Source organism: Pseudophryne corroboree, chromosome 9 (genome assembly GCF_028390025.1).
Source record: "Pseudophryne corroboree isolate aPseCor3 chromosome 9, aPseCor3.hap2, whole genome shotgun sequence".
Classification (NCBI taxonomy): Eukaryota; Metazoa; Chordata; class Amphibia; order Anura; family Myobatrachidae; genus Pseudophryne; species Pseudophryne corroboree.
In genome coordinates, this window is record NC_086452.1 from 252,852,050 (window position 1) to 252,864,818 (window position 12,769).

At 48.6% G+C, this 12,769-nt stretch overlaps 1 protein-coding gene across 1 annotated transcript in view; it reads left to right on the forward strand.

Moving 5' to 3' along the window:
• COLGALT2 (collagen beta(1-O)galactosyltransferase 2) overlaps nucleotides 1-12,769 on the forward strand; it is a 265,169-nt gene that overhangs the window by 140,314 nt on the left and 112,086 nt on the right. Inside the window, exon 4 of the mRNA XM_063940210.1 lies at nucleotides 5,619-5,753. Coding sequence (XP_063796280.1) covers nucleotides 5,619-5,753 — 135 coding nt within the window. The remainder of the gene's footprint in view (nucleotides 1-5,618; nucleotides 5,754-12,769) is intronic.

The following is a 12,769-nucleotide window of genomic DNA, read 5'->3' on the forward strand; positions in this document are numbered from 1 at the left end:
CAACTCAGGCCCTCAGTTGTGACAGTAAGCACTGACCTAATGAATCCAGCCGGAGACCAGGATCAAGCGGCCAGGCCGATGCAAGAACTGGCAGCCCGACTTGAACATCAGGAGGCTGCACAGGGCCACATCATCCGCTGTCTCCAGGATCTCTCCACACGGCTGGATGGGATTCAAACGACCCTCCGTGGACCTGGCACGTCCGGTGCGTCCACTACAGTGACACCAGCTGTAACCCCACCCACCTTACCCATTTCCAGTCCACATCTTCATCTTCCAACGCCAGCAAAATTTGATGGATCTCCAAGGTTCTGCAGGGGATTTCTCAATCAATGTGAAATCCACTTTGAGCTTCTACCTGGCAATTTCTTCAGTGACCGTACCAAAATTGCCTATATCATCTCCCTTCTCAGTGGCTCAGCCCTTGACTGGGCATCACCTTTATGGGAGAAGTCTGATCCCCTGCTATCCTCCTATACTGACTTTGTAGCTACATTCAGGCGCATCTTCGACGAGCCAGGCCGGATAACATCTGCTTCATCTGAGATTCTTCGTTTACGCCAGGGAACACGTACCGTGGGACAGTATCTTATACAGTTTAAAATCCTGGCATCCGAACTGGCATGGAACGACGAGGCCCTGTATGCTGCATTCTGGCATGGCTTATCAGAACGCATCAAGGATGAGTTAGCTACCAGAGACTTGCCCTCTAAGTTGGATGAGCTAATTTCTCTTTGCACGAAGGTTGATCTACGTTTTAGAGAGAGAGCAACCGAGCGAGGAAGATCATCTACTCCTAAATCTTCTGCTCCTCCTTCTCGTCAACCATCTCCATCCAAGGATGAGCCTATGCAAATTAGTCGTTCCCGTCTATCTCCTGCTGAGCGCCGAAAACGTCTCTCTGAGTCTCTCTGTCTCTACTGTGCAGCTCCGTCGCACACTATCAATGCCTGTCCCAAACGTCCGGGACTCCAGATCCTAGTTCGCCAAGGAGAGGGCCGGCTAGGAGTGATGATCTCCTCTCCATCTCCTCATGACTGTAACCTCCCAGTGTCGCTCCAAATTGCTCAACGTTACAGGAACGTCATTGCCCTCCTTGATTCCGGAGCAGCTGGGAATTTCATAACCGAAGCTTATGTTAAACGGTGGTCCCTACCCACCGAGAGACTGTCCTCGTCCATCTCTTTGACTGCCGTGGATGGCAGCAAGATTTTTGACGCAGTCATTTCCTTAAGGACTCTTCCAGTTCGTCTGAGAGTGGGAGTTCTTCATTCTGAGTATATTTCTTTTTTAGTGATTCCAAGAGCCACACATCCAGTGGTTTTAGGCCTTCCATGGCTCCGTCTCCACAACCCATCAATTGACTGGACGACTACGCAAATACTGGCATGGGGTCCCTCCTGTGCTGAGACTTGTTTAGCCAAAGTTCTTCCTGTTTGTTCTTCCTTCCCCAGGTCAACTGATGTTCCGCCTCCTCCATATCAAGACTTCACGGATGTGTTCAGTAAAGCCTCTGCTGATATCCTTCCTCCTCATAGAGAATGGGACTGCCCAATCGACCTCATTCCAGGGAAGGTTCCACCGCGAGGCCGAACTTATCCGTTGTCTCTGCCCGAGACACACTCCATGGAAGAGTACATCAAAGAGAACCTGGCGAAGGGTTTCATCCGACCATCTTCTTCTCCAGCCGGCGCAGGCTTCTTCTTCGTTAAGAAGAAAGACGGTGGTCTGCGTCCGTGCATCGACTACAGGGGTCTGAACGACATTACCGTCAAGAACCGATACCCTTTACCCCTGATTACTGAGCTCTTTGATAGAGTTAGTGGTGCAACCATTTTCACAAAGCTGGACTTGAGGGGTGCCTACAATCTCATCCGAATCCGTGAGGGTGACGAGTGGAAGACCGCCTTTAACACCCGTGACGGACATTATGAGTACCTCGTCATGCCCTTCGGATTGAGCAACGCTCCAGCAGTCTTCCAGCACTTCGTGAATGAGATCTTCAGGGACATCTTGTACCGCCATGTCGTGGTTTATCTAGACGACATCCTCATCTTTGCTAATAATCTCGAAGATCATCGTTTCTGGGTAAAAGAGGTTCTTTCCCGTCTCCGTGTCAATCACCTCTATTGTAAATTGGAGAAGTGTGTGTTTGAAGTTAAAACCATTCCGTTTCTAGGTTACATTGTGTCCGGTTCCGGACTAGAGATGGATCCTGAGAAACTCCAAGCAATCCAGAATTGGCCTATACCCTTAAGCCTCAAAGGGGTCCAGAGGTTCTTAGGGTTCGCCAATTATTATAGAAAATTTATACGAGACTTTTCCACCATTGTGGCGCCTATCACTGCATTAACCAAGAAAGGTGCTAATCCGTCCAAGTGGTCCGAGGAAGCTACACAGGCCTTTCACCTTCTGAAGCAACGGTTCATCTCTGCACCAGTTCTGAAACAGCCTGACACCGACTCTCCTTTTATCTTAGAGGTAGATGCCTCCTCCGTTGGAGTAGGAGCAGTGTTATCCCAGAGGGCCAAAGATGGACATCTACATCCTTGCAGTTTCTTCTCCCGGAAGTTCTCCCCAGCTGAGCGCAACTATGCCATTGGCGATCAGGAGTTGCTAGCCATCAAGCTCGCTCTGGAGGAGTGGAGATACCTGTTGGAGGGAGCTTCCCACTCAATCACCATACTTACCGACCACAAAAATCTTTTATATCTCAAAGGCGCACAATGTCTCAACCCTCGTCAGGCCAGATGGGCACTTTTCTTTTCCAGATTTGACTTTAAACTCCAGTTCTGTCCGGGTTCTCAGAATCGTAAGGCCGATGCCCTTTCCCGCTCATGGGAGCAAGAAAATGAGTCCGAGTCTGCAGACAAGCATCCTATTATTAATCCGTTGGCATTCTCCACGGTAGGGATGGACTCTACGCCTCCACCAGGGAAAAGTTTTGTTAAGCCAGTTCTAAGGAAGAAGCTCATGCATTGGGCCCATGCTTCCCGTTTTGCTGGACATACAGGCATTCAGAAAACCCTTGAATTTATTTCTAGGTCCTACTGGTGGCCAACTCTGAAAAAGGACGTTATGGAATTTATTGCCTCCTGCCCAAAGTGTGCCCAACACAAAGTCTCCCGCCAGTCGCCTGCGGGGCAACTGGTTCCATTATCTGTTCCCCGTCGACCATGGACCCATTTGTCGATGGACTTTGTTTCCGATCTACCTATCTGCAACAAGTTTAATACCATCTGGGTGGTAGTTGACCGGTTCACCAAGATGGCACATTTCATCCCTCTCACCGGTCTTCCGTCAGCTTCCAAGTTGGCTCAAGTGTTTATACAAGAGATCTTCCGACTTCACGGTCTTCCTGAAGAGATCATCTCGGATCGTGGAGTACAATTTGTAGCCAAATTTTGGCGAAGTTTGTGTCAAGCCCTCCAAGTCAAGTTAAAGTTTTCCACGGCTTACCATCCTCAGACCAATGGTCAAACCGAGAGGGTGAATCAGGACTTGGAGGCCTTCCTCCGTATATATGTGTCTTCCTCTCAAGATGACTGGGTTCAACTCCTTCCTTGGGCCGAGTTCAGCCACAACAATCAATACCATTCCTCATCTTCTTCTACACCATTCTTCATTAATTATGGATTCCACCCTAAAGTCCCAGAATTCCAACCGCTTCCCGCAACTTCTGTTCCAGCAGTGGATGTCACCTTGCGTCAGTTTTCAAATAACTGGAAGAATGTCCGCGCAGCCCTGCTTAAAGCCTCATTCAGGTATAAAAAGTTTGCCGATAGGAAGCGTAGAGCGGTTCCTGCTCTCAAGGTGGGTGATCGTGTGTGGTTGTCCACGAAGAATTTGAGGTTGAGAGTTCCCAGCATGAAATTTGCACCTCGCTACATCGGACCCTTCAAGATTGAACAAGTCATCAATCCTGTTGCCTACAGGTTACAGTTACCATCCTTCTTGAAAATACCCAGGACATTTCATGTTTCTTTGTTGAAACCGCTGATCCTGAATCGGTTTCATTCCGCACTTCCTCCAGCTCCCAAAGTTCAGACTCAACGGGGAGTCGAGTACGAGGTGGCCAAGATTTTGGACTCACGTTTCCGTTACGGTCAGTTACAATACCTCATTGACTGGAAGGGCTATGGTCCTGAAGAACGCTCTTGGACCAATGCCTCAGACGTCCATGCTCCTGCCTTGGTCCGAAATTTCCACGCAAAGTTTCCTTTAAAGCCTAAGAAGTGTCCTGGGGCCACTCCTAAAGGGGGGGGTGCTGTCACGATCCGGGTATCTGGACGCCATTACTTACCCTTCAGATGCCTCCTAAGGCTGGCTCAGCATTCCAGGACCGGATCCCGCTGTTTCTGAGTTTCCACATGCAGAATGTCAGAGTGGTGATTTCATCAGCCGCGGCCTCCGCTGTGCCCGCGTGGTTAAATATGCGCTTGTCAGTCTGGCGTCTCCTGTCTCCTGTGGCCGGCGTCGCCATTACTGTTTCAATTCTCACATGGATTACAAACCAAACTTCCCTCCAAGTGTCTGCATGGGCGCAGCCATCTTGGTTTTTGTCATCTGATCATTTCCACCAATCTGCTGTCTGTATTGTTGATTTGCATAATTGCCTAGCCAACCCCTTCCTTGCTGCAGGTATAAGTAAGCTGTGCCTGAACAAGGAAGGCGTCAGTGCTTTGGTTGTCTAACCTAGTTCCAGTTTGTCTCTCTCCTGTGGTTGTCTTCCAGGTTCCAGCTCCTGTCTCCAGACTTCTGCTATAGAGACCCGCACCAGCATTCCATCTGCGGTGTAGCCTGACTCTCCGATCCATTCTGGACTCACCTGTTTCCAGCTACAGCAATCACCTGCTTCCAGCCGAGCTTCCAGCAGTGTACAACTTCTCTTAAAGGGCCGGTGTCCTTTCTGCAGTTTACCACTCTCCACCGGTATTATTATTTCATCGCTCTCAAGTCAATCACCTGCTTCCAGCCCAGCTTCCAGCAGTGTACAGCTTCCCTTAAAGGGCCGGTGTCCTTTCTGCAGTTTACCACTCTCCACCGGTATTATTATTTCATCGCTCTCAAATTCGTTTATTATTTAACTGGTTCCAGCCAGTATCCACTCCGTACCAACAACAGTCTGGTTCCAGCCAGTATCCACAGCAGCCGTTTTACCTTCAGCAGCCCAGCCTTTCCTGGAACACCAGCTGGTACGATCCTGGGTTCTCTCCATTGCTACAGTCAGGCCTGGTAAGGACTTTCCAACTAGAAGATTATTAGAACTGTCTCACACTACCAGTGCCTGTGGCCCTTGCCACCCTGTAGTACCCAGGAACTGTATTATTGCCCTGCTGACTTTTATGTTTTCTTATTTTCTGCTGTGTTACGGAGTTTGTCATAATAAACATCATTGACTTTTATCCTGGTTGTCGTGGTCACGCCTTCGGGCAGTTATTCTCCATGTTACTTACATGTCTAGGGGTCTGATACAACCTCCCAGGTTCCGTTACATCTCAGCCCCTACAACTGAGGTTGCCTCCCGTCAACTCAGGCCCTCAGTTGTGACAGTTAGCATCTTAATTTTGTGTAACATTCTATAGTGATGTTCTTTTATTCCTGTTTTTTTTACCCAGTATATAGATGCAGACAACTTTCTGACTAATCCTCAAACATTAAATCTGCTGATTGAAGAAAACAAAACAATTGTGTCCCCAATGTTGGAATCGCGGACGCTATACTCAAATTTCTGGTGTGGTATGACACCTCAGGTAAGTGTTAAAGAACCAAGAAACATTAAAGAGTCATCTTAAATGAATACAGCAGCCACCCTGATGGTAGGCTAATCCACCCAGGGCAAGATGTTTCGGCATGTGGGTGTCTCCCTTCCCCTCTGACCTCAGCATGTTCAACTGACAGCATAGTGCCAGTGGCTAGAAATAACTAACGTATCATTATTTTCATTTGCAGACAGACACAATTGTACTGCGCAATAGGGAAGTTACAGATATAAATAATAAATTACACTTGCAAACTGCCAAGTAATAAGTGTTAGCAAGTGACTACTTGTGAGTGGTAGCAATCTAATTTATTAAGTAACTACAAAAGTATGTCTTAGTATCTGAAGGACTGCCTTCAGTTTATGTTTTTATCATATAATTAACCATTTACATTTTATTTTGTTTATTATATATATATATACACTGTACATATATATATATATATATATATATATATATATTTATGCTGTTATCCCCCACAGTCACTTTCTCCCAGTCACTATGCAGGTTATGGAATAGGTTCCCAGGGTAAGGAACTTGCATGTTTCAGCAAGTTCCCTGCAAAAATTAAAGCAACAATTAGTTACATGGCAAAACCAGCTTTAAATGTAGCTGTGAATTCCCCTTAAGATACTCCTCTGTTACCTTAATAAAATGATGTTGAGCCACTCACTGACTGTCTTTTTAGCCAACCTGTAGCAAAAGATCTGTGCCATAGGGATAAATCTTGTTGCAAAAATCAGTATTCCTAAGGGAAATTGCAGTTGACGCACAGTAAATGTGCACCAACACTTTGTGTACCAACACCCTCATCCCCAATAGCATTTCCTGCCTAGCTTTCATTCCATGAAAATAATTTCTTGGCACAAAGGGGGTTATTCAGGTTTATTAGCAAACAAAAAAAGTTAACATTTTGGCAAAACCATGTTACACTGCAGGTAGGGCAGATATAATGTTCAGAGATTTAGATTTGGGTGGGTTATGTTGTTTATGTGCAGGGTAAATACTGGCTGCTTAATTTCTACAATGCAATTTAGATTTCAGTTTGAACACACCCCACCCAATTAACACACCCCACCCAAATCTAACTCTCTGCACATGTTACATCTGCCCCACCTGCAGTACAACATTGTTTTGCCCAATTGCTAACTTTCCTGGTTTGTTAACAAACCTGAATAAGGCCTAAAACTTCATGAAAGTTCTTGGGTGTTGCAGAACTAAAGGGCCCTACACACTGACAGATCCACCGCCAAGCTGCCCGACGGCGGATACGGCCGACGGCCGACCCGGCGGCGGGGGGCAGTGACGGGGGGAGTGAAGTTTCTTCACTCCCCCCGTCACCCGGCTCCATAGCAGTGCATGCAAATATAGACAAGATCGTCCATATTGGCCTGCATATGCACAAGCGACGGGGCACCAGCGATGAACGGGCTCGGGGCCGCGCATCGTTCATCGCTGGTGCCTCCACACTGAAAGATATGAACGGTATCTCGTTCATTAATGAACGAGATTGTTCAAATCTTTCAGTATTATCGCCCAGTGTGTAGGGTCCATAACATGCTGAAGAGTCCTTGAGTCCATGAACAGAAAGTCATCCAGATGGTGGATAACCAGATTAAACTCCATTTTACTCCTAGTACCCATTCCAAAAAGGAGATACAATTTATTCTATCAGGAGACATCTGTAAACCAGTATGCCTAGATAGGCCAAAATATCTGAAAATGTTCACTCTATACTATGTAATAGTGTAAACCTCAAACTGAGCATAAAAGGACAACTTCCACAAATCTTAAAACCGTCAAATTTACTGAATTGAAGTTGTACATTTTCCTTCTAAAATTCTGTTGGGCTTATCCTCATTCCTGTCCTAAATTAATCACAAGAAAAGGGCGACATCTATACTTGACTTTTACATGTGGCAATTTTGTGTTTGTACAAGTGTATCAACTAAATAAATACAAAATCTTTCCCAATAGCGGTATAGGCCAAGACCCAGTCTCCAGCAGCTCAGTTCTGCCTACAATGCACTTTTTGTATGATTCCCAGTGTGACCGTATTTTCTTTTCATTGTTCTACAATTTTTTCTTCAGTAATTTATTTTAGCACATTAATTTTTCTTTATAACTAGAATGCCGAGAAGCTTTTTATTTTACCAAATAAATAAAAAATAGTGAATTCTGCATATGTAGTATGGTGGCACAGTGTTTAGCATAACTTTGGGACCAGACCATGCGTTCAAATGTGATTGACCCTTTTTGTTTATAGTTTGCATGTTCTCCCTGAGTTTACACGGATTCCCTCTAGCTGCTCTAATTTCTTCCCCACACTTCAAAAGACATATTGATGGGATAAGACTAGTGTGTCTGTGTCCATATGATAAGGATTTTTGGGGGAAATATATCAAAGCTTGGAGAGAAATAAAGTAGAAAGAAAAAAGTTCCCAACAGTTCCGGATTAAGACTGCATGGGGTCCTAGACACTATAATGGTTTAGGACCCCCTCCTCTAATCCATTGATCTATATGCAACTGATACACACTGTCAGTATACACAGGCCACATTGACATCACATGCCTCATACACAAAGGCCACACTAATATCACACACCTGATACACACTGTCACTCTAATGAAGTAGCACTGATGTCATCATACACCTGAAATAGACTGATCTCTATTGGGGGGGATGTATTGTAGCGACACAAATCGCTATAATACATCCTGTTTTACCTCATTACCAAGGAGATATTTGTGTGCTCCTTATTGGGTTTCATCCCTCCATCTGTAAGTTCATTACTGGAGGAGGAGCATCAGGGCTATGAGGAGCGGCAGTGGGGGCGCCCCTCAGGAGCCATAGTTACATCTGCCTCCTATGTGCTGTCACATGACCTGATGTTACACGTGACAGCACGTAGGAAGCAATGAGACACCATGTGGTACAGCCTGATAGCAGTCGCACCTGATTAGACCTACAGCAGCAGCCAGCGCAGTATAAAAGGACAAGGCCGCATACACAGACATCCTTCAGTTTTTTGCTAGATGAATTCAGTGCCGCCCTCCAGAGGCCGACGCCCCTAATCAGCCGCCTAAAGCTGCCTAATGGTAGAGCCGGCCCTGTTTCCCTCTCACCCTACCCACCTAACTTCTCTCCTGCAACCTGAACCAAACTCCCCCTACCCCCGCAACCTAAACCATACCGGTGGTGCCTAACCCTAACCCTCCCCCTCCCCGCAGCCTACACCTCACCCTACCTCCCCTGCAGCTAAACCCTAGGCCCCACTTCCCTGCAGCCTAAACCTAATCGCCCTCCCCGCGACTTACCTTCATGGAGTACCTGCAGACCTTTGTTTGGGATCCTGGCGCTGGCATTGCAATGCATGTCGGTATCCCGGCGTCCGGATTCCATGTTATTTTGGAATTTCAGTGTCAGTAATCTGACTTCCAGGATCCCCTCAGCCTTAGCCCCCAGGAGGAGTCAGAGCAGATTGTGCTGAGCCCTGACTGGAGGCGCTCAGCACGTGTTCTTGTGACCCCTGAGATTGGCTGAGAGTACATAGAGTGCTGTGCAGGAAGCTCTGTCATGACTATGGGGGTCATTCCGAGTTGATCGTAGCTGTGCTAAATTTAGCACAGCTACGATCAGGCACTCAGACATGCGGGGGGACGCCCAGCACAGGGGTAGTCTGCCCCGCATGTCAGTGCCGCCCCCCCCCCCCCCTGCAGAAGTGCAAATGCATCGCACAGCGGCAATGCTTTTGCATTTCAGGAGTTACTCCCGGCCAGCGCAGCTCCTGCGGCTGGCCGGGAGAACCTCTTCGCTGCCCCGGGTCGCAGCGGCTGCGTGTGACGTCACGCAGCCGCCGCGGCCTGCCCCCTCCAACGGTCCGGCCACGCCTGCATTGGCCGGACCACACCACCGTCCAGCCCCCTCCCGCCCAGCGACCGCCTCTGCCTGTCAATCAGGCAGAGGCGATCGCTACAGTACAACCGCCTTCGGCCGTCCAGCATGCACCGGCGCACTGCGGCGCCGGCACATGCGCAGATCCGACCCAATCGCTGCGCTGCGATAAACTGCAGCGAGCGATCGGGTCGGAATGACCCCCTATATTGTAATTTTGAGCAGTCCTGTTGGCCTTGCAGCCTGCCAGTGCCCCAGTTCTGGCCCCACAAAACTCTCTAATCGAGGCCTATCCTGGGAATCCACACTCTCAGGGCCATTTCTCTGACGTCCTAGTGGATGCTGGGAACTCCGTAAGGACCATGGGGAATAGCGGCTCCGCAGGAGACTGGGCACAAATAGAAAGCTTTAGTACTCCCTGGTGTGCACTGGCTCCTCCCCCTATGACCCTCCTCCAAGCCTCAGTTAGATTTTTGTGCCCGAACGAGAAGGGTGCACACTAGGGGCTCTCCTGAGCTTCTTAGTGAAAGTTTTAGTTTAGGTTTTTTATTTTCAGTGAGACCTGCTGGCAACAGGCTCACTGCATCGAGGGACTAAGGGGAGAAGAAGCGAACTCACCTGCGTGCAGAGTGGATTGGGCTTCTTGGCTACTGGACACCATTAGCTCCAGAGGGACCGCTCACAGGCCCAGCCTTGGAGCTCGGTCCCAGAGCCGCGCCGCCGGCCCCCTTACAGAGCCAGAAGCAAGAAGAGTCCGGCAAATCGGCGGCAGAAGACATCCTGTCTTCCACAAGGTAGCGCACAGCACTGCAGCTGTGCGCCATTGCTTCTCAGCACACTTCACACTCCGGTCACTGAGGGTGCAGGGCGCTAGGGGGGGGCGCCCTGAGCAGCAATAGAAACACCTTGGCTGGCTAAAAATACATCACATATAGCTCCTGGGCTATATGGATGAATTTTAACCCCTGCCAGATTTTCACAAAAAGCGGGAGAAAGGCCGCCGAGAAGGGGGCGGAGCCTATCTCCTCAGCACACAGGCGCCATTTTCCCTCACAGCTCCGCTGGAAGGACGTCTCCCTGACTCTCCCCTGCAGTCCTGCACTACAGAAACAGGGTAAAAAAGAGAGGCGGGCACTAATTGGCGGGTTATTAACAATACAGCAGCTATAAGGGAGAAACACTTATATAAGGTTGTCCCTATATCTATATATAGCGCTCTGGTGTGTGCTGGCATACTCTCCCTCTGTCTCCCCAAAGGGCTAGTGGGGTCCTGTCCTCTATCAGAGCATTCCCTGTGCGTGTGCTGTGTGTCGGTACGTTTGTGTCGACATGTATGAGGAGGAAAATGATGTGGAGGCGGGGCAATTGCCTATAATAGAGATGTCACCCCCTAAGGAGTCGACACCTGAGTGGATGGCTTTATGGAAGGATTTACGTGACAGTGTCAGCTCCTTACAAAAGACGGTTGATGACATGAGACAGCCGACTAATCAGCTAGTCCCTGTCCAGGCGTCTCAAAAACCATCAGGGTCTCTAAAAAGGCCGTTACCTCAGGTGGTGGATACTGACGTCGACACGGATACTGACTCCAGTGTCGACGGTGAGGAGACAAACGTGACTTCCAGTAGGGCCACACGTTACATGATCACGGCAATGAGAGAGGTGTTAAACATTTCTGATACTGCAAGTACCACTAAAAAGGGTATTATGTGGGGTGTGAAAAAACTACCTGTAGTTTTTCCTGAATCAGACGAATTAAGTGAGGTGTGTGATGAAGCGTGGGTTTCCCCCGATAAAAAACTGATAATTTCTAAAAAGTTATTGGCATTATACCCTTTCCCGCCAGAGGTTAGGGCGCGTTGGGAAACACCCCCTAGAGTGGATAAAGCGCTCACACGCTTATCAAAACAAGTGGCGTTACCGTCTCCTGATACGGCCGCCCTCAAGGAACCAGGTGACAGAAAACTGGAGAATATCCTTAAAAGTATATACACACATACTGGTGTTATACTGCGACCAGCAATCGCCTCAGCCTGGATGTGCAGCGCTGGGGTGGCTTGGTCGGATTCCCTGACTGAAAATATTGATACCCTGGATAGGGACAGTATATTGTTGACTATAGAGTATTTAAAAGATGCATTTCTATATATGCGAGATGCACAGAGGGATATTTCCACTCTGGCTTCAAGAGTGAGTGCGTTGTCCATTTCTGCCAGAAGAGGATTATGGACGCGACAGTGGTCAGGTGATGCGGACTCTAAACGGCATATGGAAATATTGCCTTATAAAGGGGAGGAGTTATTTGGGGTCGGTCTATCGGACCTGGTGGCCACGGCAACTGCTGGGAAATCCACATTTTTACCCCAGGTAGCCTCTCAACATAAAAAGACGCCGTCTTATCCGGCTCAGTCCTTTCGTCCCCATAAGGGCAAGCGGGCAAAAGGTTCCTCTTTTCTGCCCCGGGGCAGAGGAAGGGGAAAAAGACTGCAACAGACAGCCACTTCCCAGGAACAAAAGCCCTCCCCCGCTTCGGCCAAGTCCTCAGCATGACGCTGGGGCCTTACAAGCGGACTCAGGCACGGTGGGGTCCCGTCTCAAGAATTTCAGCGCGCAGTGGGCTCACTCGCAAGTGGACCCCTGGATCCTGCAAGTAGTATCTCAGGGGTACAAATTGGAGTTCGAGACGTCTCCCCCTCGCCGGTTCCTGAAGTCTGCTGTACCAACGTCTCCCTCCGACAGGGAGGCAGTATTGGAGGCAGTTCACAAGCTGTATTCCCAGCAGGTGATAATCAAGGTACCCCTCCTGCAACAAGGGAAGGGGTATTATTCCACGCTGTTTGTGGTACCGAAGCCGGACGGCTCGGTGAGACCAATTTTAAATCTGAAGTCTTTGAACACTTACATACAGAGGTTCAAATTCAAGATGGAGTCACTCAGGGCAGTGATCGCGAACCTGGAAGAGGGGGACTATATGGTGTCTCTGGACATCAAAGATGCCTACCTCCATGTCCCCATTTACCCTTCTCATCAAGGGTACCTCAGGTTTGTGGTACAAAACTGTCACTATCAGTTTCAGACGCTGCCGTTTGGATTATCCACGGCACCTCGGG